Source organism: Myxocyprinus asiaticus, chromosome 31 (assembly GCF_019703515.2).
Source record: "Myxocyprinus asiaticus isolate MX2 ecotype Aquarium Trade chromosome 31, UBuf_Myxa_2, whole genome shotgun sequence".
In the NCBI taxonomy this organism is placed as follows: Eukaryota; Metazoa; Chordata; class Actinopteri; order Cypriniformes; family Catostomidae; genus Myxocyprinus; species Myxocyprinus asiaticus.
The window spans coordinates 29072875-29099154 of record NC_059374.1 but is presented as its reverse complement, the minus strand read 5'-3'; the positions used below and the strand labels follow the sequence as shown (position 1 = coordinate 29099154).

Genomic DNA, 26280 nt, shown 5'->3' with positions numbered 1-26280 from the left:
ACCTTCACATTCTTTCACATTTTGAAAGTAAAAGTGGAGATTTATGGTATATATAAAAAAAGGACTTAAATATTAATCTATTTCTCACCAACAATGATCATATCACTTCACAAGAGTCTTATGGATTACTTTTATGTGGCCTTTATGTGATTTTTGGAGCTTCAAAGATCTGGTCACCATTCAATTGCATTGGACCTACAGAGCTGAGATATTCTTCTAAAAATCTTTGTTTGTGTTCTGCAGAAGAAAGAAAGTCATACACATCTGGGATGGCATGAGGGTGAGTAAATGATGACAGAATTTTAATTTTGGTGTGAACTATCCCTTTAAAGGAAGGAATAATTCTTTTGTTAGGTTAGGTGGGCATAGAGCATACAATGGTTGTGTTTAAGAGTCGTGATACTTATAGGTTACCTCTTCTTACTTTTGTTAAATTAAGTTTTAATAACTGTGAAAAAGAAGAAAACATTAAATATTAAATGGTATTATTACATGGTGTCTTTATGGATTTTTGACGTACTGCCACACCTTTGAGGTCGCCCAGTACCACTGAGACACTGTTTAATTGGTGTGTGCTCCTTTTATGAATAAATCTGTATGCACAATTACACATAAGGCATTGTGTGTCTAATACTGGGCATTGCCAGTGCTTTGAAATAGCAATATGTGATTGTCAGTGCTGGATGTGTCTGAAAAGTATAGCTTGTTTGAGGGGAAATGACACAGCAAAACATCCCCTGATATTAGACATTAACTGAGACATTCATAAATTCTGGGCATCAGCAGGAAAGAGTGGTACTGGCATCCCATGGCACAACATGGTCTAAATTTGGGTTGACCACTGTTGGGTGTATCCGATAACAAATTCATTATTGTAATCTAATGACTTTTTAGTCAAAAAGGTAATGCAATGCATTACATTTTAAATATTCATAATCAGATTACAGTTACTGACTTTCAATTAAAGTATTTACTTTTAAGTACATTGCTTGTGCTAAAGTAATATGTACTGTATAATACCTTTCAAATATGAATTCATATGTATGTCTGTTAGCGTTTCTGTGACAGCCGAAGGGTGTGCAACAATAAATGAAGAGGAAATATAGACATTTTGAATCTGAGGAAAACCAAAAACTTTTCTAAGAAATGTTTTTCAGAAAGTAACTTAAAGGTGCACTCAGTAACTTTTGTCTTTGTGCAATCTTGGACTTACACTGACACCTAGCGGCTTGGATGCAGCATCATTTAAAATCAATAGTTTTCAGTTTCAGATGCCATTGAAGAAATTTAGTATTCACAGCCAGCCAATGATTGCTGTAATCAATGGATGAAAGTGTCAAATAACAGGATGGTTATTGAGATTAAGGGCATGTTTACACGACAACAATGTAATAAAAATGGAAAAGTTTTCCTTTGCGTTTTTGAAAAGTTTCGCGTACAGATGACAACGTTGTCAAAATGATCCCCGTTCACACGGATCTGCGAAAACGACTAAAAATGCTGTATTATACATGTCAGGCCAGTAGTTGGCGATGTCACTTTGTAAAGAAACACTATGCAACTGCGCACATAAGCTTTTTTTTTATTTATATTTTTATTGCTTTAATCAATATAACATGACAGTCAAACCAACTGAAAGCATAAGAAATAAACTAAAAGAAGAAAAAACTTACAAAAAGGTATATCGACGATATAAAGAATTCAAAAGCTATATATTATACAATATACATTGCATATAATATTAAGATTCAAAAGGGAATATTCAAGGCTTTATAAAAGTTAATACTCTTTAGCGCTTTACTGTTTTTTTTTAACTCCTGTTAACATATTAAAGTAATACTTCTATTTTGAAGTGTGTGAAATTTTATTTCTGTGACGACCATTTACATTTATGAATATATATATTTTTTTTCCATAAATCAACAATACATTTATAATATACCATGCTTTATCTTCAATTTTACTATCAAAACAAAACATCCTCTTTCCTTAAATGCATATCAATACCCGTATTCATCTTAATAAAATATTCTAAATCACACCAGACCATTTTTGTATAGATACCGTCAAAAAAGAGGTGTACAATGCTTTCAATTTCAATGTTACAAAAAGCACATTTTAAATCAATATCTTCCCTAAATCTTGCAATAACTTGTTTAACAGGGTAAATTCTGTGAATAATCTTAAACGAGACCTCACGAATCTTACTGGTCACACAATATCGTCTTGTAATTTTAAAGGTTTCTTCCTAATTAATATTTTGAAATTGTGCATTCCAAAAACTTTTGGCTGAGCTGCACAATTTTGATAGATTTTCCTAAGATAGTTTTTGTTGTTGTTGTTGTTGTTGTTTTATATCTGTAATACTTATACCTTCCAACTTAACAGTAAAGTCAATATTTGGTCTTGAAACAATGTTATATTTTAATAATTCAATAAGTTCAAAAGGTATAGCATCAATCACAGTCATAAATTCCTTAAAAGATACTCTGAATTATCTGGAAAATATACCCGTTTTCAAAAGTTTGTGTTTTCAGGCCCCAAAACGCCGTTGTGGTGTAAACGAACAGCCAAAAAGCATAAACAGTTTTCCGTTTTTAGTTGAAAACGTTGTTGTGTAAATGGCCCCTAAAGCTGCACTACGTAACTTTGTGCTCTCTAGCGACATCTGTGGTTGAGATTTAAAATTGCAAGCAATTTGCGGAAGAACTCTTAAAGTGATTCGTGTTTCGGCACTTCTCTTCTGGTGGATGAATCTCATGATTTGAGCTTACCTGGACATCGTCTGTGTGTGATCATGACTGGAGATATTCAGAGTCTGAGCCATAACGTGCTATTTTGATGTTGATATGTTGTTACATGATTAAACATTCAAAACTGAAATATTACTTGCTTTGATGAGGATATACAACACTCCTATTCACATATTTTGAATGAATGAATTTTACACTTATAGTGCTTTTCTGACACTACACTCAAAGCGCTTTTACATAAAGAACCGGGGACTCAATCACTACCAGTATATTTTAATATAATTTTTCAAGTGTTTTATCTACTATTAATATTTGTATTGTACTACTTAGTGTAGTACAATAGACTATTGTTTGTATTTTATATTGTACAGCCTCAGCTGATAATGCAAATGAACCGCAATACTAAAATAGTATGTCTATGTATGCACACAATAACATGGTAAACTAAAAACATAAAGCGAGGATTCAGTAATGAGGGATAACATATACTTTATTAAACATGAAAATAATATGCTTAAAAATGCAATATAACAGTTAACATTCAATTTCAGAAGTCATAAATATTATCATAAATAATAATCATAAGCGTCACTGACAACAATAGTGGTAAGAAATATAACTATATACATTTTAAAATAAAATAAAAATCATTATTATCATGTCTTAAGGAGTTAAACTTTTTTAAAGAGGAAAAAATTACTGAGTGCACCTTTAAAAGTAAAATAATTTGTAATGTGATTTCTTTTAGATTAAGTAATCAGTAATCTGATTACATTTTTAGAGAAGTAATTAGTCATTTGTAGTGGATTATTTTGAGTAATTTACCCAAAACTGGACATGACTGTCTGTCAGCATATTGTACTTTGTCTTGCTTGCATAAAGTATGCTGTGATCATAATAAACAACAGATGGTTAGTAGAAAAGCAAACAGGAAAGACAAACTGGATGAAAAATCACCTATCAAACAAAGATAGTGTATCTTTACAAGATGTGTAATGCTGGGTGTATTTCCTCCCTGTTTCTTGCTTATAGAAGTTTCTCTGAATAGCATATCCTATATATAAGAATATACAGTACTTTCAACCTAAGGGATACAAGTATATATATCTTGAAAATTTGTTCACAATCAAAGATATAAGGCGATATATATATATATATATATATATATATATATATATATATATATATATATATATATATATATATATATATATATATATAAACTGCAGTACCAGACAGGTTTGTTGATAAACTTTATGGTTGGATTGTAATGCTTTGAACAGTGGAGTAATGGCATCCTGTTTGTGAGGGAGGGAAATCATGGATTTGGTGGGCTTTGGGGTGTGGTAGGTGAGACTGGGTGAAGGGTAGAGCAAAGATGATGGGATAAACCATAAGCGTTCATGATATGGTAAACAGTACTGCAGTACTTATGTATGAGGCCAGTTTAGAATGGTTGTCTTGATATATCATAAGTGGCAACGACTAATTTAGCTTAAAAGAGGAAGCATCAAATATTTCAGTGACATACTATTTCCTCTGCTTTACTGTGCATTCTTACCTGCTTCTTCTGTACTGTAGTATTCACACAAATGAATCTCTCCGTACAATGAATAAATATGAATGCTTTTTATTTTTTATTTTTTGTCCTCTCCATTTTTCCCCTCAAATGGCCTTGTTAAAGTTTAAAGGACAATTGGAACATCCATTTGGGCCTTTAAACTCACACATAGATGTGTTGTATGGTAATAAGGATTGAGCTTTTATGATGGGATTTTTGGACTATTTATATTGTCGTATAATACACATAATACATACTGTACAAAGGCGCTTTCATAGCAGCCTCATTCAGGATTATCTCTCAACGTATTCGCCTACTGTACCACCTGCTGGACGGATTGTTTTATGCATCTAGTGCTGATATGCAATAATAATAATAATAACAATAATAATAATTTATTGCTAAATGAATGTATAATACTATAAGTAAAATTAATCAAATTGTTCGGCCTCATTGATCTCATAGCTATAGGAATGTCGCATTCTATGGCATTACATTTATCTTTTTTCTCATTACATTAATCTATTTGTTGATCTTTTTTACTTGATAGTTTATGCATATTAGGCTTTTACAGATCTGAATTACTTGAAGTAATTTCAGATTAATCCTTAGTACTTGTTCTTTGTCATGAATTTTGAACTATATTTAGTCAATATTTGTATGCATGTTACAATATAGATTAATATGATTTTAAATAACATAAATCTTTTTTTAATAAACAAAACTGCAACACATTCAAACTATTTTACCATTTTAATTAATAATAATAATAATAATAATAATAATAATAAAAGGAAATAGATAAAAAGTAACTGAAAAAACTAACCTAAAAGCATAAAAATATATATTATTGCATTTTATAACGTTCAATTCTACAGCCATGGTCATGGAATAGTTTAAAACACAACAGAAGTTGAAAAAAGTACTTAAGGAGTACTTATGCTTTTCAAAGGGTTTTGTAAAACATTTGCAGGTAAACAGAGCTTTTCTTCTAATTCAAAAAATAATAAGAAAATCAGAGCTACACCCGCGAAAGTATTAGAACGTTTTAGCACAATGTGTGGACTTTTTAGACGGTCCCTTACCAGTATAAGGCATCATTTATAACAAATATAAAGATTAAATTAACGATCTTGAACGATTTCGCCGTGACGCCATCTCACCAACTTAAATTACGGGACAAATCCCGTATCTTTTCATCTTTAAAAACGGGACGGGTGGCAACCCTATCTTTACCTCACAAATATTTTGTAACTAACAAAGTGTAAGAAATAACATTTAACTCACAGATTCTACCCAGATAAGTGCTCCCTCAAAAGACTTAAAAATAATATTAACTCAAATTGATATTTTCTCTTAAAGAAGCCTGAAACGTCCTTCCATTTACCTCTACAGTGACATTTTGATAGGACATTCTTGATTTCATTCAGTGTTACGTCAATCCCAATTTTGTATATACGTTGTCATATTTGCTTTTCACGAATGTGGAAAAAAAAAAAAAAAAAAATAATGCATTTATCATAAACCTTATTTTTCTGTGAGAAAAATACCATATCCATAAAAGCAAATCATCCAAAAGCAAACTGCTCCTTTTGAGATTCAAACATGAAATGAAAATATATTTTGAGTCTATTGAACTTTCAGAAAACTTGGTACTCAACTTGGACTGAAATATTTATAAAGGACCCTGGCCTGTTGTATTGTTGTTATGAACATTTAATAAAAATTAAAAAAAAATTGGAAAAGGATAAAACGAAGAATGCTTTTCAAATCCGGTGTCATTTCCGGAAGCTTGGCCCTACGCATTTTCTTACGCTAGGTGTCGTAACTATATCTCACTTCCGTTGAGAAAGTATCCGGAAGATACGTAAAACTTATCCGTGAATAGAAAGACTCTACGCACAACGTGCACGGTGCGACATTCTGCAGAGCAAAAAACCAACAAAGAACAACATTCACTGAAGAGAAGCTGCTTTAAAACACAGTAAGATGTATTTCTGTCATGCTAGCCATTGCAGGTTTCATTTTCTCTTTATAAAAGTCACAATTTTATCTCTGGTAATGTTTGTTTACGGAAAGAGTTAGCTAGTTGTATTAAATGAGGTAAGCTAAGCTAAAGTGATACGTACTGCTGTGTTGAATCTGAAGAATCAAGATGATAACTTCAAAGCTGAGATTCGTGATTATTTGCTTGCATAAGCTGCGGAATATCTAAAAACGTACCTGGCGGGAGTTTAAGGTTTGTTTATTTCTTTTTCGAAATAAAAAGCGTATGGATCATTTACGTGCGATGATAAAAATCATTCAGACGCCATAGCCAAGTTAGAGCCAGTAAATTGTCTTCATGAGATTTAGACATTGAATTTGTTGTCCAGACCGTTTGCATTTTAGATATGTTGATTTTTTTTTTAATAGCCACAAATTTCAAATCTGATTTCAACTTAGTAGCTGTTGTGGTTCTTATTAGTTCCATGTATTAATCAGGTTGGTGTATTGATCATCTACAGGTATTTTTGTTTATAATTTGCCTTGTGTAATTTTGTGTTTTCCATTGTCATTCCTGCCCTGTAGACGCTGCCATGGCAGCTGCATTCACCTACAGAGGTGTTCCTGGGACAATGCCTCCAGGTGTTCCTCCACCACCTCCTGTTGCTACTCAGATACCAGATTACATGACAGAGGAAAAGCTTCAAGAGAAAGGTGTGTTCATATGACTTTTCAATGTTGCATTGTGCATATAATGTTTTGCTTTTGCTTGGGTAACATTGCCTCTCTTGCAGCTCGGAAATGGCAGCAACTGCAGGCAAAACGCTACTCGGAGAAGAGGAAATTTGGCTTTGTGGATGCCCAGAAAGAGGACATGCCGCCTGAGCATGTTCGCAAAATCATCAGAGATCATGGTGACATGACCAACAGGAAATTTCGTCATGACAAGAGGGTCTACCTTGGGTAAGCACATTTTCAATCACATTACCTTGGCAGTCTATTCATTAGTTTTGTGCTATTGCAATTGATTGTTATATGTAAGTTATGTGAGTAGAATCTGTATCTGTTGCTCCCTGTCTGCAGAGCCCTGAAATATATGCCACATGCAGTGCTCAAACTGCTGGAGAACATGCCCATGCCCTGGGAGCAGATCAGAGACGTTCCTGTACTCTACCACATCACAGGCGCCATTTCTTTCGTAAACGAAATCCCATGGGTTATTGAGCCAGTATACATTGCACAGTGGGGGTAAGTTGTGATATTTGCTCACATCGCTAGGCCCTGAAAATTACAAGTATGATAATGTTATCTGATGTCCTTTGTGCATTTAGAGCAGAGATTAAACAAGTCTTTCTGTTTTGACCAGTGCAATGTGGATCATGATGCGTCGTGAGAAGAGAGACAGACGGCACTTCAAACGCATGCGTTTCCCTCCATTTGATGATGAAGAGCCTCCACTGGATTATGCAGACAACATTCTGGATGTGGAGCCCCTGGAGGCAATCCAGATGGAGCTGGATCCAGAGGAAGACTCCTCTGTGGCAGACTGGTTCTATGAGCATCAGCCCCTGAAGGACACCACCAAGTGAGTGCTGATGAAGTTTATGAAAATGTTCAATCCATGTCCATCCGATTGCTCATGATTATGTTTTTTTTCTTCCACAGATATGTGAATGGGACCACATACAGACGCTGGCAGTTCACATTGCCAATGATGTCCACACTGTATCGATTGGCCAACCAGCTGCTGACCGATTTGGTGGATGGCAACTACTTTTACTTGTTTGACTTGAAGGCTTTCTTCACCTCCAAGGCTTTGAACATGGCCATTCCCGGGGGTCCCAAATTTGAGCCCCTTGTCAGAGACATTAACCTTCAGTATGTGCCATCTCCCTCATTTCAGTAGTTCAGCCTGTTGCTTAATCAGTCATTACTTTTTCTTTACTGCAGAAGTATAACATATGTAACTTTTATTTACAGGGATGAAGACTGGAATGAGTTCAATGACATCAACAAGATCATCATCAGACAGCCAATCAGGACAGAATACAAAATTGCATTCCCTTACCTGTACAATAACCTGCCACATCATGTGCACCTCAACTGGTACAGGACGTTATGCCTTAGTGTATATAATTGTGCAGAAGTACTTCTTTTGTTAAGCCAGTCATTTTTGACTCCTGTACAGGTACCACACACCCAACGTGGTGTTCATCAAGACTGAGGATCCTGATCTGCCTGCCTTTTACTTCGACCCACTGATCAATCCCATCTCTCACAGGCACTCTGTTAAAGTCAGTAACTGTGTAAACTGCTTTATTTTCCATCTCACAAATTTCTTCCCACACATGTTAATTCTGAGTTTTTCTTCACAGAGCCAAGAGCCATTGCCAGATGATGATGAAGAATTTGAACTGCCTGAATACGTAGAGCCATTCTTAAAGGAGACGCCCCTCTACACTGACAACACAGCTAATGGAATTGCATTGTTGTGGGCACCTCGTCCATTTAATCTCCGTTCAGGAAGGACCAGACGAGCCATTGATGTCCCTCTCATCAAAAACTGGTTAGCATAGAACAGTATACATGCCATTTGACTACGTCACTCATGTGGGATCCTTTTATTTATATATTTATAATGTCCTTAGGTACCGTGAGCACTGTCCTGCAGGCCAGCCTGTGAAGGTGCGAGTGTCATACCAGAAGCTTCTGAAGTACTATGTGCTAAACGCTCTGAAACACAGACCTCCTAAAGCACAGAAAAAGAGGTAAGCATAAATGACTTATTCTAGAACATGTTCTACACAAATTCTTTGTCTCAGAAAAATGTTGATTAGTAGTCGACCGATATGGTTTTTCAATGGCCGATACCGATATCTAGAGAGCAGAATGGCCGATAAAAATGCAGATAGACCTACTACAGTTATAAACTGATTTGCCAACAGCAAATCAGATGTACACAATTTCTAAAGTGAAGCAAACACTTAAGCATTATTTACTCAAATTTGCTTAAATTTGAAAACAAAGTGTTGACTATCCATTGACAAATCTATTGATAGATTTTGTAACTGATACAATGGGAATTTAACACTTCTGTTAAAAGGCCATGCGAACGCTGTTGTCGGCCTATGCTGAGAATCATAAAATGGCCAAATATCGGCCGATTAATCAGCCTGGCCGATATATCGGTCTATACCTAGTGTTGATGCGTCTAACAATGGGTGTATTTTGTATTTTTCCTATCATCTTTAGATACCTGTTCCGCTCCTTCAAGGCCACCAAATTCTTCCAATCTACAAAGCTGGACTGGGTGGAGGTTGGCCTTCAGGTGTGCCGGCAGGGCTACAACATGCTGAATCTGCTGATTCACAGAAAGAACCTCAACTATCTCCACTTGGACTACAATTTCAATTTGAAGCCTGTCAAGACACTCACAACTAAAGAGCGTAAAAAGTCCAGATTCGGGAATGCGTTCCACTTGTGTCGTGAGGTTCTGCGTTTGAGCAAGCTTGTGGTGGACAGTCATGTGCAGTACAGGCTTGGAAATGTTGATGCTTTCCAGGTACAATATATACATAAGTCTAGCACATATTAACTTAATTCTGCATATATTGCCCTTTGCCTAAAGCTTGACTTCTTTTGTCTCTGTACTGTAGCTGTCAGATGGGTTGCAGTACATCTTCGCCCATGTGGGTCAACTGACTGGCATGTACCGCTACAAGTACAAGCTCATGAGGCAGATCAGAATGTGCAAAGACCTAAAGCATCTCATTTACTACCGCTTCAACACAGTGAGTATTCAATTAAGCATGTGATGGTATAAAATGATGGTATAAAATTTTCACATCACGATAATTGCTGAAGCTTTCATCACAGTATACAGCAGTGTTTCTCAACTGGTGGGTCGCAGGTCTATTCGGACTGGGTTGCGGACAGCAGGGAAAGAACAATGCCATGGTTCTCCCACTGAAGATTTTTTGGTGGCCGCCCAAGTGATAGAGATTATTTAATGATAATGTTTACTGAAGTGATTTAATGATAATCTCGCATTCAGTTAAAGGCTTCTCATCTGCACTGCGATATTTTCGCGGTGCGATTAAAGCTTTCGCGCGAGTGTAACGGTACCAGCTCGTGCTAATGATCTACTCTGCTCTCTGATGTGCATGCGCAACAACCGGGCTTCCCTCAGTATTGTGCTGCGCAGACATCAAAACTGCTGTGACCCATTTTAATTTTAGTGAGACTTTTCTAGTTTAAAGTGTTACCGAGAAAATCAAGTCAAACCCATCAAACAGGCAGCCCTAACATGCCAAACAGCACTGAGGAAAAGAGCAACACTGCTATGCGCTAAAAAAAAAAAAAAAAAAAAATCATTACACATCACCTTTACTAATTTTCACGATTTTACAAGAGTAAAAGTAACTGTTCTATTTTGATTTTTTTTTATTATAGTTTCATATGAAATAAGCTATATTTAGAATCTATTAGACCTCATTTTTATATCAACATTTGCAGTTGTAGTTAGTTTCAAAATGTGTTTCAGCTTGTATTTTTTTCATCAATATGTTGTTGTTATTGTTATTATTATTATTATTATTAATATTATTTAAGACTAGGTACATAGACCTAACCATGGTAATGAGGAGCCTTTCCTCTTGTGTAATATGTATGTTCTGTTTGAATGTTGGTTGAAATTAGGAAACAAACGGGATTATAATGGGCTCATGGCCTATAAATAAATATGCTCATTTTTTAAAAGGGGGGAAGAAAACTTCCTGTCGCTTTTGTTGTTTACATGAAAAATAATGCCTCTTGATGCATGCCCTTGTACTTGAAAACCATGAACAAAACTATGCAACATAAAAGGAAATGTGACCCAGGATACATTAAATACAGGTTACGTTTTTACTATAGTGGGTCGCCACTTGACTTCCAATGTAAAATCTGGGTCCCGAAGCAAAACCATATGAGAATCACTGGTATACAGGGTTCCCGTGGATTCTTAAGTCTTAAAATGTCTTAAATTCAGTTTTCCAAAATTTTGTGTCATAAAGTCTTGCATATCTTAAATGATACAATAAAAGTCTTAATTTTTATTTAAAGATGTCTTAAATGTGGGGGCGGATAGACAGGAATCGTGATATGACCTAATGTGATTATCAAACTTTTAAAGAATAAGATTTAATTAAATAAATGCATGCGCTGCAATCTTCAAAGTGAAAATGTGGCACTGTTGTATTTTCTCTGAACACGTGGGAGCTTGTGAGTGTTTCCAGCAATCGTTGGGCCATATCGGAAATTTGACAAACTATCACTAAAGATCAGCTGTTGATGATGATAATATAGTGTTGATGAAATATGTCAATGTTTACTTTTAATTGTTTATACTGTAATACATTGTAGATTATTGTAAGAGTGCACATTTCATATCCTTTATTTGTTTGAATGAGCAGCTGGAAGCAGTGAAGAGCAAACATTTCAAAATAAGAGTCTCCGGTGTATTTCAAAGTTAAAGTGCCTTTTAAAGTTAAAAGCTCCATGCTATGAATCAAATCTGCCCCCCCCCCCCCAACCATAAAGTGCATCTGGAATTTAATTAAATTTGGACACTTGTAGCCTCTGTCTGGCCCTCCACATCACTGGAAGAAAAGACTAAGAACATTTCATATACGCTGCCAATTTAAAAAAAAAACTATTGGCATATTAACTGGCTTTCTTTTAACACATTATACAATCAGCAAAATCAATATCGGTCGACCTCTAATTTGTATCTATTTATATAATGGTACATAAACCAATTTTAATGTGATATATATGTGGAAAACATGTCTTGAGTATTTTAAACTTGCATATATCCTACCCTGTTTTACTGATAAGTAATGTTAAGGCCATGTTGAATGTGTGTCCCTGCCTGTTTAAGTAAAAGTCTGTGATACATGATTTATTTTCAGATTATGTGGGTTTGTTTTGGTATTGGGATGCTGTATTAATTTTATTTGTTCAGGTCTTGAAAAAGGTCTTAAAGTCTTAAATTTGATTTTAAAAACTCTGCAGCAACCCTGGTATACATTATTATTATGGTATTGAATTACATTACAAAAATGGGTTGAACGATAAACTTTATTGTTGTTCTCTTAATAACAAGTTTAATTACTTTTTCAAAACCAACCTGACCTTTTAAATTAACAGATAACAAATAACTTTGAAAAGAACCCTGAACGTTTAAAAAACTAGCAGAACTGTCACAACTTGCCTGTCTCGCAGATGAGTGAACATGTTGAAGGTGTTGCTGTGTTTTGCTGCCCCTTTTCTGCCGCATGTTTTGCACGAATGGAAGCCATCTCCAAACAATAATACCTCTGCATTTTTATGTAACCCAAATACTTCCACACTTCTGACTTGACCTGGGTTTGAAATTAACTTTTTGGCTCACTGACCACTGTGGCTAGTAATTTCCAATGTCACTAGCCACTCAACATTTTCTCTAGCCAAAATCCCCCACCTCACAAAAAGTGATAAAGGTAACTGGAGACTGTAACTGCTTGCATTTTTTGGACCTATTTGAACGAGAACGATATTAGTTTAGCAGGACACAAGCCTAATGATTTAAGTCACCTTTAGAATATCTATGTCATGGACCATTAGAACAGGAGAAAAAATCTGTCAATGTTTTGTCCATAAAGAGTTTACCAATGTTCTGCCATTTGTTTATCAGTTGCATTTGTAATAAGGCCATTACCACATACACCATGGATGACTCCACATTACTGTGGTTAGGTTATGCTGATAGTCTTTTCTAAAAAAAAAAAAAAAAAAAAATTATAGTATTTTTGTTTTTGTTTTCTTTAAAAACCTAATGGCCTAAACACATTTAGAAACCTTTTATTACAACTGTAAAAGTTGTAAAGTCTAATAGATTAACGAAAAGATTAAATATGAACCTATACAAGTTACCTGTTAGTGCTACTGCAGTAGCAAAAAAAAATTTTTTAGTAAGGATGATGATTTGTATTTTAAAAACTGATCATGTGTATTATTTGTTTCCTTTTTACCTTATCAGTGCTGTTTATAATAAAAGGGCTGTCTAGCAGTTTGAGGGGTTCGACTTCCTTCATATAAAGCTTTATACTAAAGTGTTCTCTGTAAAATTAAAATGGGTCACTTAAGTTTTATGGTCTCTGTCAGCCACCATGATATGTGTACGTAAAGCCCAAATGAATCATGCAAGTTTCGCTCTGCGTTGTCCCAGAGCTCTGGCTATCTTATCCCTGGAGCACACTGACTGTACGTGTCTACTGTTCATTCTGATGAAAATCCACCTCACGAGCTTGACGCTCGGCTCCCATCGGAATGAATTGAAAATGCTTGCTTCGCCAGTGGACACTCGGCATGATGTGCATTGCAGCGGTTCACGCAAAAGCACATTTCATTCGTCCCGCATAGATATAAGTTATGAGAGGCATCAATACCATTAAATTTGCTTCAGCAGTGGCTTAGAGTCGCCCAACATTCATTAATTTTCAATGCAGGAAAAACCCTGGCTGCTAAGAATGATGGAGCTACCCGCCACTGCAATTTTATTTTACCTGCATTTGGCAGGTGTTAATTTCAAACCCTGGACTTGACACATTTAGAAGATGGATAAAGGTTCGGCTGCGTTCCTCCTCCAGTCAGGTTTCTCGTCCACGTTGCTTTTGTTTACATCACAGTCCGCATGTTTCATTTGTACCGCATACACGCACGCAGTGTTGTGAATCTTGATACGTTAATGTGGAAAAAACTTATGTGCGATCAGAAACTTCTAAACAATTTGACTAAAAGGTTATCTAGAATTATTAACAGTATTTTAAGTGCCCACGATAACAATATCATGCATGTTAATTACCGTGATATACCGTTTTACCGAATACTGTCAAAAATGCCTTTACTCAGTGGCACCAATTATGTCACTCCAAGTGAATTGGTATTGTCTGTAACTTTGTTAGGATTGGTGCTATCCCTTGCATCTAAGATGGCTGGTATTTTTATAGGGCCCAGTTGGAAAAGGTCCAGGCTGTGGGTTCTGGGCTCCTGGATGGAGAGTCTGGCTGTTCTTCATGAGAGGCATCACCCCTCTTCTGGAGCGGTGGCTCGGCAACCTTCTGGCTAGGCAGTTTGAGGGTAAAATATTGGTTTTTGGTTTATTTTTAAAAATATGTAGAAGAATGTTAAAAGAGCAATGTAGTAAAATCAGTGCTTGATACCCTTTAGGTCGACACTCTAAGGGTGTTGCCAAGACTGTGACCAAACAGCGTGTGGAATCTCACTTTGATCTGGAGCTGAGAGCTGCTGTGATGCACGACATCCTGGATATGATGCCTGAGGGTATTAAGCAGAACAAGGCCAGAACAATCCTGCAGCACCTCAGCGAGTCATGGAGGTGCTGGAAGGCCAACATCCCTTGGAAGGTACAACTTTCTTGCATGCATGCTGCCCATTTATTTTATATTACAGTTACTTCTAGTTAGCATGCGCTGAGAAAAAGAAAAAAGATACAATTTTATTAAGGTATAATTTTTTTTTTTGTCTTTGCAGGTTCCAGGACTCCCAACCCCTATTGAGAACATGATCCTTCGCTATGTGAAGGCCAAAGCTGACTGGTGGACCAACACAGCTCACTACAACCGTGAGAGAATCAGGCGAGGAGCCACTGTGGATAAGACTGTGTGCAAGAAGAACCTTGGACGTCTCACTCGACTCTACCTGAAGGCAGAGCAGGAGAGGCAGCACAATTACCTGAAGGTACATTTCTTGGGGAACATAATAACAAGAAGTCATTAATGGCTTTGAACACGTTAATGTTTCCGTGAAAGAACACAGTGAAGGGTGATGTTCGCTTTTATCTTGTAGGATGGGCCTTACATCACTGCTGAAGAGGCCGTGGCCATCTACACCACCACAGTGCACTGGCTGGAGAGTCGTCGGTTCTCTCCAATTCCATTCCCTCCTCTCTCATACAAACATGACACTAAACTGCTCATCTTGGCTCTGGAGAGACTCAAGGAGGCTTACAGGTTAGACCAGAACTTCCTGCTTCTGACATCATTATTATATCACTATAAAGCAGATTGTAAAGTACTGAGTTTGATTACATTTATATAAATTGTCATCTTGCTTTCCTTTCTGCTGTATCTAGTGTGAAGTCAAGGCTGAACCAGTCACAGCGTGAGGAGTTGGGTCTGATTGAGCAGGCCTATGATAACCCTCACGAGGCTTTGTCTAGAATCAAACGTCACCTCCTCACTCAGAGAGCCTTCAAAGAGGTTAGCGCACATGTACCATTTCAGTGCACTTCATATAACCACAAAGTCCTTCTTAGCCTGTTGCTAGTCCTAGCTTGCATCTAAAGATGTGCTTTCCTCTGTAGGTGGGTATTGAGTTCATGGACCTTTACAGTCACCTGGTGCCGGTTTATGATGTTGAACCTCTGGAGAAGATCACAGATGCCTACCTGGATCAGTACCTGTGGTATGAGGCAGACAAGCGCAGACTTTTCCCACCATGGATCAAACCAGCTGACACAGAGCCTCCACCTCTGCTGGTGTACAAATGGTGCCAAGGTGAGATGGGAACTCGTACTGCCTTCTATTGGTTGGCTTGATAAGGGCTTTAAACTGTAATATAATTATTGTTTTCTAAAAACAGTTAATGAAGGGATCGCCATTTCGGTTTAGTGGTTCGTGTTCATTGCTTAGTATAAATACATCTTCAGTTGTCTTTTTTTACAAGCATTTAATTGTTCCATCCAGGTATCAACAACCTGCAGGATGTGTGGGAGACAGCAGAAGGCGAGTGTAACGTCATGCTGGAGTCTCGCTATGAGAAGATGTACGAGAAGATAGACTTGACACTACTGAACAGACTTCTGCGTCTCATAGTGGATCACAATATTGCTGATTACATGACAGCCAAAAACAACGTTGTCATCAACTATAAGGTCTGTTTCCTGCACACATAAAGAGTCCATTGCAAACTTTTTCCCTCTCTAAGGATTTGAAAATGTCAAAGTAGTCTTATTTATTTGAAATCTTCTGTAATTTCTCTGTTTGATTTTAGCTTTCTTTGTATTCTCCTAATAGGACATGAACCACACCAACTCGTACGGTATTATCCGGGGGCTGCAGTTTGCTTCTTTCGTCGTGCAGTACTATGGGCTGGTGATGGACTTGCTGGTGCTGGGTCTGCAAAGAGCCAGTGAAATGGCTGGACCTCCTCAGATGCCCAATGACTTCCTCAGCTTCCAGGACACAGTCACTGAGAGTGCCCATCCCATCCGCCTGTACTGCAGATACATAGACCGTATTCACATTTTCTTCAGGTCAGATGAGATGACAGAGATTATTTAAATGTTCTGACTAAAGGCTACACTAGCAGAAGTTTTATCTTATGGTTCCTCTTTAACTACAGGTTCTCGGCTGATGAGGCTAGAGATCTGATCCAGAGGTATCTGACTGAGCACCCGGACCCCAACAACGAGAACATTGTGGGCTACAACAATAAAAAATGCTGGCCCAGAGATGCTAGGATGAGACTGATGAAACATGATGTGAACTTGTAAGCCTTCTTGGCATTTACTCTTCTTGAACCCCTTAATGGATCATAGACTGAAATTTACATTGTCTAACTGAGTTTCTTTTAAATCTCCCAGGGGCCGTGCTGTGTTCTGGGACATCAAGAATCGCCTCCCTCGTTCTGTAACCACAGTTCAGTGGGAGAACAGCTTTGTGTCAGTCTACAGCAAGGACAACCCCAATCTGCTTTTCAACATGTGCGGCTTTGAGTGTCGCATCCTGCCCAAGTGCCGCACCAGCTATGAGGAGTTTACTCACAAAGATGGCGTCTGGAATTTGCAGAATGAGGTAAACAAGTGTATGAAATAATGGTGAATGATACTGTTTGCAAATCTGGGTTAGGGATGGCCAGTGGATAATTGTATATGTATATTGATTATCAGGTAACAAAGGAAAGAACAGCACAGTGTTTCCTTCGTGTAGATGATGAATCTATGCAGAGGTTCCACAACAGAGTACGACAGATTTTGATGGCCTCTGGCTCCACCACCTTCACCAAGGTATGCACCATGAATCTCAGCACTTCCAGAACAAACTTAAAATAATAATAAGCAGTAGTAATAATAATAATAAACGGTAGTACTGTCAGGTAATACCTTTATCTCTGTTATTTGTCTACCTCATTACCTATATTTGTGTGTTCAAACTTCCTCAGATTGTGAACAAGTGGAACACTGCTCTGATTGGTCTGATGACCTACTTCCGTGAAGCTGTGGTCAACACGCAGGAGCTCCTGGATCTGTTGGTGAAGTGTGAGAATAAGATCCAAACCCGTATCAAGATTGGGCTGAACTCCAAAATGCCCAGCCGTTTCCCTCCTGTGGTATTTTACACCCCAAAGGAGCTAGGAGGACTGGGGATGCTTTCCATGGGACATGTACTGATCCCACAGTCTGACCTGAGGTAAATTACTTTTGGAATGTTCACTACCGTATTTGTCAGTTCCAACCCAACTTTACAAAACTGCATGAAATTAAGATGATGTTGTGGATGCCTCAAAGTTTTTCTGTGTCTACTTAAGATGGTCGAAACAGACTGATGTGGGCATCACTCATTTCCGTTCTGGTATGAGTCATGAGGAGGATCAGCTCATTCCTAATCTGTACCGTTACATCCAGCCTTGGGAGAGTGAGTTCATTGATTCCCAGAGAGTTTGGGCCGAATATGCACTCAAGAGACAAGAGGCCATTGCCCAGAACAGGTACTGTTCTCTCAGCCAAACCTAAATCTTGCAGGTGTTGATACGTTCAGTCTAATAAATGAAGTTGTGATCATATTTAGGCGTTTGACACTGGAGGATCTGGAAGACTCCTGGGACAGAGGTATTCCACGTATAAACACACTCTTTCAGAAGGACAGACACACTCTTGCCTATGACAAAGGCTGGAGAGTCAGAACAGACTTCAAGCAGTACCAGGTAAAGAAGAATGTTTTCCTCTGGTACAAGAATGAGTGTTAAAGCAATGCTAGGGATTTTTCAGATGCATCTGTGTGTTGTGTTTAAAGCTTTGGAGTGTGTTTTCAGGTGCTGAAGCAAAATCCATTCTGGTGGACCCACCAAAGGCATGATGGAAAACTGTGGAATCTGAACAATTATCGTACAGACATGATCCAGGCACTTGGAGGAGTGGAGGGCATTCTTGAGCATACATTGTTCAAGGGAACCTACTTCCCCACCTGGGAAGGTCTTTTCTGGTAATCCCTTTCAGTGCTCATCAGTGTAGTGAAGTTAAACCTACATTTTGAATGCAGTCTTAATAAACTTGAGAATTGTATAGCATGTAAATTCAGTTCAGTTAAGCTTTGTTCTTTTATCTTCATACTATGGTGATTCACTGGATTTGGGTTCTCAATGTTTTTGTCTTCCATAGGGAGAAGGCCAGTGGTTTCGAGGAGTCCATGAAATGGAAGAAACTCACCAATGCTCAGAGATCTGGTCTGAACCAGATTCCTAACCGACGATTCACTTTGTGGTGGTCTCCTACTATCAACAGAGCCAATGTTCGTCTGAATCCCTGAAGCCATTTACTGGGTTTCCATCCAACTATTTTTATGGGAATTTTAAATTTGTGCTCAAGAACACCTGAATGGAAACGCAAAAGGGGGACTAAAGCAGTTGTCATAATGAATCAGCTGCTTAAATAGTCTTTTCAAAATCACAATATCTTTATTTTTTTATGTTACAAACATTCAAACAATCACTAAATAAAAGTTTAAATCTGTTACCGTCGGAGCGCACTGTTAATGCAGCGTTGCAGCCATGTTTTCTGACGTAAAACAAAGAATATACAAACTAGTCAATCCATTCAAGCCGTCTCCTATTCCATCCGTCACTCATTCTAACCACTTCCGGTGCTGGGAAAGTGAAAAGGTTAGGTTTTTAGAACCTTCTATTCTTCTATGATGACTCACAATCCCATCACGCATGGCATGTAAACAATATGGCGCACACATAGCCGGCAAGCGCGTTCACGATCGCATCTTATCTATCATAATTATTCATTACAAACATCTAAAGAACACATTATATATTTGATAATATATAATATGACCTTCAGTTTCTCCTGCTTTGATATAATCTGTCCTCCAGTGCATCTGCTGTGAAGTGTAAGAAGATTTTTTTTTAATTACAGCACGCATTAAATAACTCATGTTGGAGGATCCATCAGTACAGGAGAAACAAACGTGCAAAAAGGTTAAAGTAGGTCCTCGCAATCCATCAGGACAGTTTTGAGTGCGGGCACTCACAGATATATGGAGGCTGGTGGTTTTTGGGCATAGCAGCCATTTCAGCACTCATATGAGATCTAAACTAATTCTGCTGCATTTAATAAAACAATGGTCATTTGCTCCAATACCGCAAATGCAACTCTCCCCAAAGCAAGGAGATCATGCAGCTGCTCCATTATGACAAAGCAGGCTCCGTCAAGATAATTTACATAACCTAGTAGATGATTCACATTTACTTTTGTCTAATTTTTAAAAATGCACTTAAAGCCAAAAATTTGGATGGACACCCAGCTAGTGTTTTAGACTGAATATATAAATTCAGTGATTTCTTAAAACTCACTCTCTTGTTTTTGACCTTTTAGGTCTATGTGGGTTTCCAAGTGCAGTTGGACCTCACTGGAATCTTCATGCATGGTAAAATTCCAACCCTCAAGATCTCTTTGATCCAGATCTTCAGAGCTCACTTGTGGCAAAAGATTCATGAGAGCATCGTCATGGATCTCTGTCAGGTAAGAATATGTCCTTTTAATGGCTTAAGTTGTACATGCCTGATATTTAACAGACTATTCCACACTAAAGCATTACTGTTTTTGTTACTCATTAGACTAATCAGGAAGCTTCTGTTTGCTCTATGTAGGTGTTTGACCAAGAGCTGGATGCTCTGGAGATCGAAACTGTCCAGAAAGAGACAATCCATCCCAGGAAGTCATACAAGATGAATTCCTCCTGTGCTGACATTCTGTTGTTTGCCTCCTACAAGTGGAACGTCTCGCGTCCCTCGCTTCTAGCAGACTCCAAGTAAGTGTGACTAAGCTTAACAAGCACATCAGTCCTTACAATATCAAGAAACTAAATTCTCTTGATTTATATAATGTTTATTCACATGACTTAATTACTCCTGACACAAATGGAAAATTAAAATGTCTCAAATGGTTAATGTATATTGTATTTTAAATATTTCTTTCTTTGGCTGCCTTCTACAGGGATGTTATGGACAGCACCACAACACAGAAGTACTGGATTGATATTCAGCTCAGATGGGGTGACTATGACTCCCATGACATTGAGAGATATGCCAGGGCCAAGTTCTTGGACTACACCACTGACAACATGAGTATTTACCCATCACCCACTGGGGTCCTGATTGCTATTGATCTGGCATACAACCTGCACAGGTCAGTGTTTTATATCATGTTATGTAAGTGACTATTACTCATAAATCTTTTGTTTACTTTGTAAACATTACAGAGATAAGCACAGCATTGGTTACACATCCAAAAACAGGTGAGATCTTTGCTCTGCACATTGATATGGTCATCTAATTGATTTTGTCTGTTCCTTCTTTGTAGTGCCTATGGCAACTGGTTCCCTGGAGCCAAGCCCTTGATCCAGCAGGCTATGGCGAAGATAATGAAGGCCAACCCTGCTCTGTATGTGCTGAGAGAGCGAATCCGCAAGGGTCTGCAGCTCTACTCTTCAGAGCCCACTGAGCCTTACCTATCTTCTCAGAACTATGGAGAGCTTTTCTCTAACCAAATCATCTGGTTTGTGGATGACACCAATGTGTACAGAGTCACCATCCACAAGGCAAGTGAATGCAACATCATCCACATGACCCTCTGGGACTTCATATCACAATCTTCAAAGGATTTGATATGAAACAGTGTAATAATTTTTTTATTGGTTAATCTTGTCCCTGTTTTAGACCTTTGAAGGGAACTTGACGACCAAACCAATCAACGGAGCCATTTTCATTTTCAACCCCAGAACTGGACAGCTTTTCCTTAAGATCATTCACACATCTGTATGGGCAGGACAGAAGCGTCTCGGACAGGTCAGTCTGTCACTCTGTATTGTATTTCTCTCAGTGCATTTCCTTTTTGCTTTAGTCAGTGGTCTGCATGAAGCACACATGTGACTTTTTTTTTGTTTTGTTTTCCTGAGTTGCTCATTTTCTTTGTTTTTGTAGCTGGCCAAGTGGAAGACTGCTGAAGAAGTGGCTGCCCTTATCCGATCACTGCCTGTTGAAGAGCAGCCCAAGCAGATTATTGTGACCAGGAAGGGCATGTTGGATCCTCTTGAGGTTAGAAACACAAACTAACACTGTGAAAGGCAAATACAGTGTGGAGTAACACTAATATCTATTGTGCGAGTTTGTTCTTGGTGCTCCCGTTTGCCAGAGCGATCTCATCACTGGTGGTGTTTGTGTTCTCTGTCTTTTAGCAAGTCTTGAATTTTGGCTTTAACATCAGTTGACGATGCAAAATTTATTTTCCTCTGTATAAGTCTGCCATGATTTTTCATTTCCCAGTAGTTACACCCCAAACTCCGCTAGAAAGGGATGGGTGGAGCCGTGAAGGCTGCTCAAAATATAAAAATACATTTTCAAAAAAGTTTTGATAGTGCCTGGGAGGCTTAGTGTTTAAAGTTTTGAGGGAGGTGAACCCATGAATGCTTGCTTTTAGTTTTCAATTAACAATAAACTGGGATAGTAGAACGTATTTTGACATAAAGTTACATACTTCACCTTTAAATCAAGGGTGTGTTGACCAATAGTTCCCCTATTTTCTCAGGTGCACTTGTTGGACTTCCCCAACATTGTCATCAAGGGCTCTGAGCTACAGCTGCCCTTCCAGGCATGTCTAAAGGTGGAGAAGTTTGGGGACCTCATTCTGAAAGCCACAGAGCCTCAGATGGTCCTGTTCAATCTGTATGATGACTGGCTGAAGACAATCTCTTCTTACACTGTAAATATAGCTCTTATTCCATGATTTTGATCAACAATTACAGTTAAACCAGTAGAAGTTTCTGAAGGTCATACTATTCATTACTAGGAATTCTCATAGTAGTATGTATTTTTGTTGCCTAGGCGTTCTCTCGTTTGATCCTAATCCTGCGAGCACTTCATGTCAACAATGACCGTGCCAAAGTTATCCTGAAGCCTGACAAGACCACTATCACCGAGCCCCACCACATCTGGCCCACTCTGACCGACGAGGAGTGGATCAAAGTAGAGGTGCAGCTCAAAGATCTTATCCTCGCTGACTATGGCAAGAAGAACAAGTGAGTGCTGAACAAATGCTGACTTCAACTGCACATAAAACAAATATATTGGTGTTATATTTGTGCTAACACATTGGATCATGACTTTTTCCCTCCCTCCTCAGTGTGAATGTTGCATCTTTGACCCAGTCTGAGATCAGGGACATCATTCTGGGTATGGAGATCTCTGCTCCGTCCCAGCAGAGGCAGCAGATCGCTGAGATTGAGAAGCAGACCAAGGAACAGTCTCAATTAACAGCCACACAGACTCGCACGGTCAACAAGCATGGAGATGAGATTATCACCTCGACCACCAGCAATTACGAGACACAGACCTTCTCCTCCAAAACTGAATGGAGAGTTAGGTATGGAACACTATCCAAGATTTTCTCACGAATACCTTCCATGTTTCTAATCTTTTTAGTTAAACAGATAGACTGGTTTAACTTATCATGATCTCACAGGGCAATCTCTGCTGCCAACTTGCACTTGCGTACCAACCACATCTATGTGTCATCGGATGACATCAAAGAAACTGGCTATACTTACATCCTTCCCAAGAACGTTCTGAAGAAGTTCATCTGCATCTCAGATCTGCGTGCCCAGGTGACATTTTAACTTGATTAATGAATGTTAGCTTATGGACTTTTTTTCCCCTCGTATTTCTGATTGCATGTTTTGTTTACATCTATATTTTTTCATTACTGTAGATTGCAGGGTATCTATATGGAACCAGCCCTCCAGATAACCCTCAGGTAAAGGAGATTCGCTGCATAGTGATGGTGCCACAGTGGGGTACACATCAGACTGTTCACCTGCCCAACCAGCTGCCTCAACACGAGTACTTGAAGGTCTGTATTTTATAACAATTTTATATGCATTCATTCCTATACAATATACAATGAGGGCTTGTTTTATATAGGGTTGATTTAAGTGCTATGTGAAGTACTTTTACATTCATATTCATTTCTACCATATTTCCTCTAGATGGCGCTTATTTGCGACAATGATTTCAGCCCTTATTTTGTTATTTTATGTAACATTAATGCAAAATTGCTGGCATCCCATTTAAAGTTCAGATTCTAAGCTTTCATGTGATACCATATATACCTGACTTATGTATTCGGGGTACTTTAACAAAGTTATTTCGCAATATAGTGCCCCCCCATGGACCTGTCAACGTGTTAATGTAGTGCCATTAATTCTAAAAAAAATTATGCGTTTAAAAATGTAACGCAATTAATCATGCTCCTTGACCTGTACATAAATTCTGTAATAAAAGTACATCTTTTCCTACCATCGGAGCAATACAAGTTTGAAGTATATCTAACTTCATGTTTTTACAAGCCTCGTCAGCAGGGGGCAGTCAGGGCACCCTAAAAGTTCACATGCTTTACTCATCTGACACAATAATGCAATATATTTCAATATGAATATTTAAATTATTTATAACTATTTAGTAGTGCTGTCAGTGGATAATTTTTTTTAATCACGATTAATCGAATACTTTTTCATAGTTAATTGCGATTTAAAATTAATTTTGAAAGTGCTGAAATTTTATATGTACTTTTATTCCTGTCAAAATGCATGCTTTGAGGGAAGAAAACAAAACAATATGTAACAAAAATGCTTTATTAACATTTTACAAACACAGCCTTCCACAGTATAAAGATAGAAATGCACTGAAATATCATTGATTCAAGTAACATTAAATGTTTCTCAACGTGTAAGTGAGAGTTTGACTATTTGAAGAACTATTATCCACATAGCTTGTGTATCTATTGCAATGCACATTAAATATTTGAAACTCTCATCCTACACAATATTAATATGCCGGTAGACTGGCTATCCACTTTGCTACAGCAATCATGAAGCCGTATTCATGATTCATGACATCGCAAAGGTGTTATATTTTTAGGAGTTTAATATTGAATATTGATATGCAGTTAATTGAAATTAATTTGTTTAATTTATTGGCATGTCATCTTATTCAGTGAAAATTTGTAATCGATATGATAGCCCTTGTTATATACTTTTTTTTTTTTTTTTTTTTGTCAGCAGTCTCCATCTTCCCAACTGTAAACAGTTTGTATCCCATCTCCTATCTTGTTTAGGAAATGGAGCCACTTGGATGGATCCATACACAGCCTAATGAATCACCCCAGCTGTCTCCGCAGGATGTCACCACCCACGCTAAGGTCATGGCAGACAACCCATCCTGGGATGGCGAGAAGACTATCATCATCACTTGCAGGTACAAATCGAACACAAACATGTTTATCTTTGCTTTTGTTATTTGCTCACTTAAACATCCATGTAATTGTCCAGTTATGAGTTATGCACATTATAAGACTGGCTTTAGTAATGTCATTTGTTATAAACGTTTTGATTGCTTATCTAGTTTCACTCCTGGTTCCTGCACGCTGACTGCTTACAAGCTAACACCCAGTGGATACGAATGGGGAAGGCAAAACACAGATAAGGGTAATAACCCCAAGGGTTACTTGCCCTCTCACTACGAGAGAGTCCAGATGCTCTTGTCTGACCGTTTCTTGGGATTCTTCATGGTGCCTGGCCAGGTCTCCTGGAACTACAACTTCATGGGTGAGCACAGCCTAATGTTTCCAGTTAATAATACACCTCAAATGATTATACATAATTGGTTGCAATGACCCTATCAGTTGACATTTCTTGTGTTTGACAAAATGTGCTTTTCTTACACTTCCCTCATCATTCTAGGTGTCCGTCATGATCCCAACATGAAGTACGACCTACAGCTGGCCAACCCGAAAGAGTTCTACCATGAAGTCCACAGACCATCTCACTTCCTCAACTTTGCTTCTCTGCAGGAGGGTGAAATCTACAATGCTGACCGTGAGGATATGTACGCATAGTAGCACAGACTGGGACTATTGATATTTGTATAAGCACCTAACAGGCTAAAGCTTGATGCTTTTGTACTGTGTTCTTTCATACAGTTTGCAGTAATGTAAACTCTTAGAAACTCTGAGCATGTTAAACCTTTATTGTACTTGCTTGGTATTGAGTTGGATTATGCACATTGCTGAAAGCGTATTTTGTGCTGCTTTCTGTCTAGATGTGAGAAACTGAATTACCATTTAAAAATATATGTTCCATTTTTCATAATCATCATTTGTAGTACATTGTGTTTTTTAATAAATCTGAAGTAATTTGTCTGTACCCTGTAGCTATGTTGTGCATCTGATATGCACACTGTAGTTTGGGTTTAAATAAAGTGTACCATTTTTATAAGAGTTTACGGTTAATCTCATCGTCATTTCTTTTGGTTTTGTAAAATTAAATTGCCGGTGCGACAAATTTACAGGAGTATTCCAAGTTCAATACAAGTTAAGCTAAATCAACAGCATTTGTGGCACAATGCTGAATACCACAAAATTAAATTCTCTCCCCTTTAAAAAAAAAAAAAAAAGAGAAAAAGTACAAATCTGGGTTACATTTGAGACACTGATAATGGAAGTAAATGGGGCCAATCTGTAAACATTAAAATACTGTTTCAAAAGTATAGCCACAAGACAAACTATATGGGTGTTAGCATGATTTTAGTGTGATAGAATCG

The 26280-nt window shown here is 37.8% G+C and overlaps 1 protein-coding gene across 1 annotated transcript; it reads left to right on the top strand.

Annotated features, from left to right (window-relative positions):
* The first annotated feature begins 6200 nt into the window (after window positions 1-6200).
* prpf8 (pre-mRNA processing factor 8) lies at window positions 6201-25957 on the top strand. The gene is made up of 42 exons (XM_051665433.1): window positions 6201-6298; window positions 6886-7014; window positions 7095-7263; window positions 7384-7548; window positions 7667-7885; window positions 7966-8178; window positions 8281-8406; window positions 8489-8594; window positions 8676-8866; window positions 8949-9068; window positions 9553-9862; window positions 9957-10091; window positions 14331-14460; window positions 14551-14747; window positions 14875-15081; window positions 15190-15353; window positions 15476-15602; window positions 15707-15899; window positions 16089-16276; window positions 16419-16657; window positions 16747-16893; window positions 16988-17198; window positions 17294-17410; window positions 17566-17813; window positions 17932-18111; window positions 18192-18327; window positions 18436-18605; window positions 18782-18911; window positions 20003-20149; window positions 20278-20438; window positions 20624-20815; window positions 20990-21227; window positions 21346-21474; window positions 21610-21723; window positions 22214-22387; window positions 22510-22703; window positions 22808-23047; window positions 23147-23288; window positions 23393-23533; window positions 24797-24936; window positions 25084-25286; window positions 25422-25957. The coding sequence occupies exons 2-42, from the start codon at window positions 6894-6896 to the stop codon at window positions 25574-25576; spliced, it is 7029 nt and encodes a 2342-aa protein (XP_051521393.1). The 5' UTR covers window positions 6201-6298; window positions 6886-6893; the 3' UTR covers window positions 25577-25957.
* The last annotated feature ends 323 nt before the right edge of the window (window positions 25958-26280 follow it).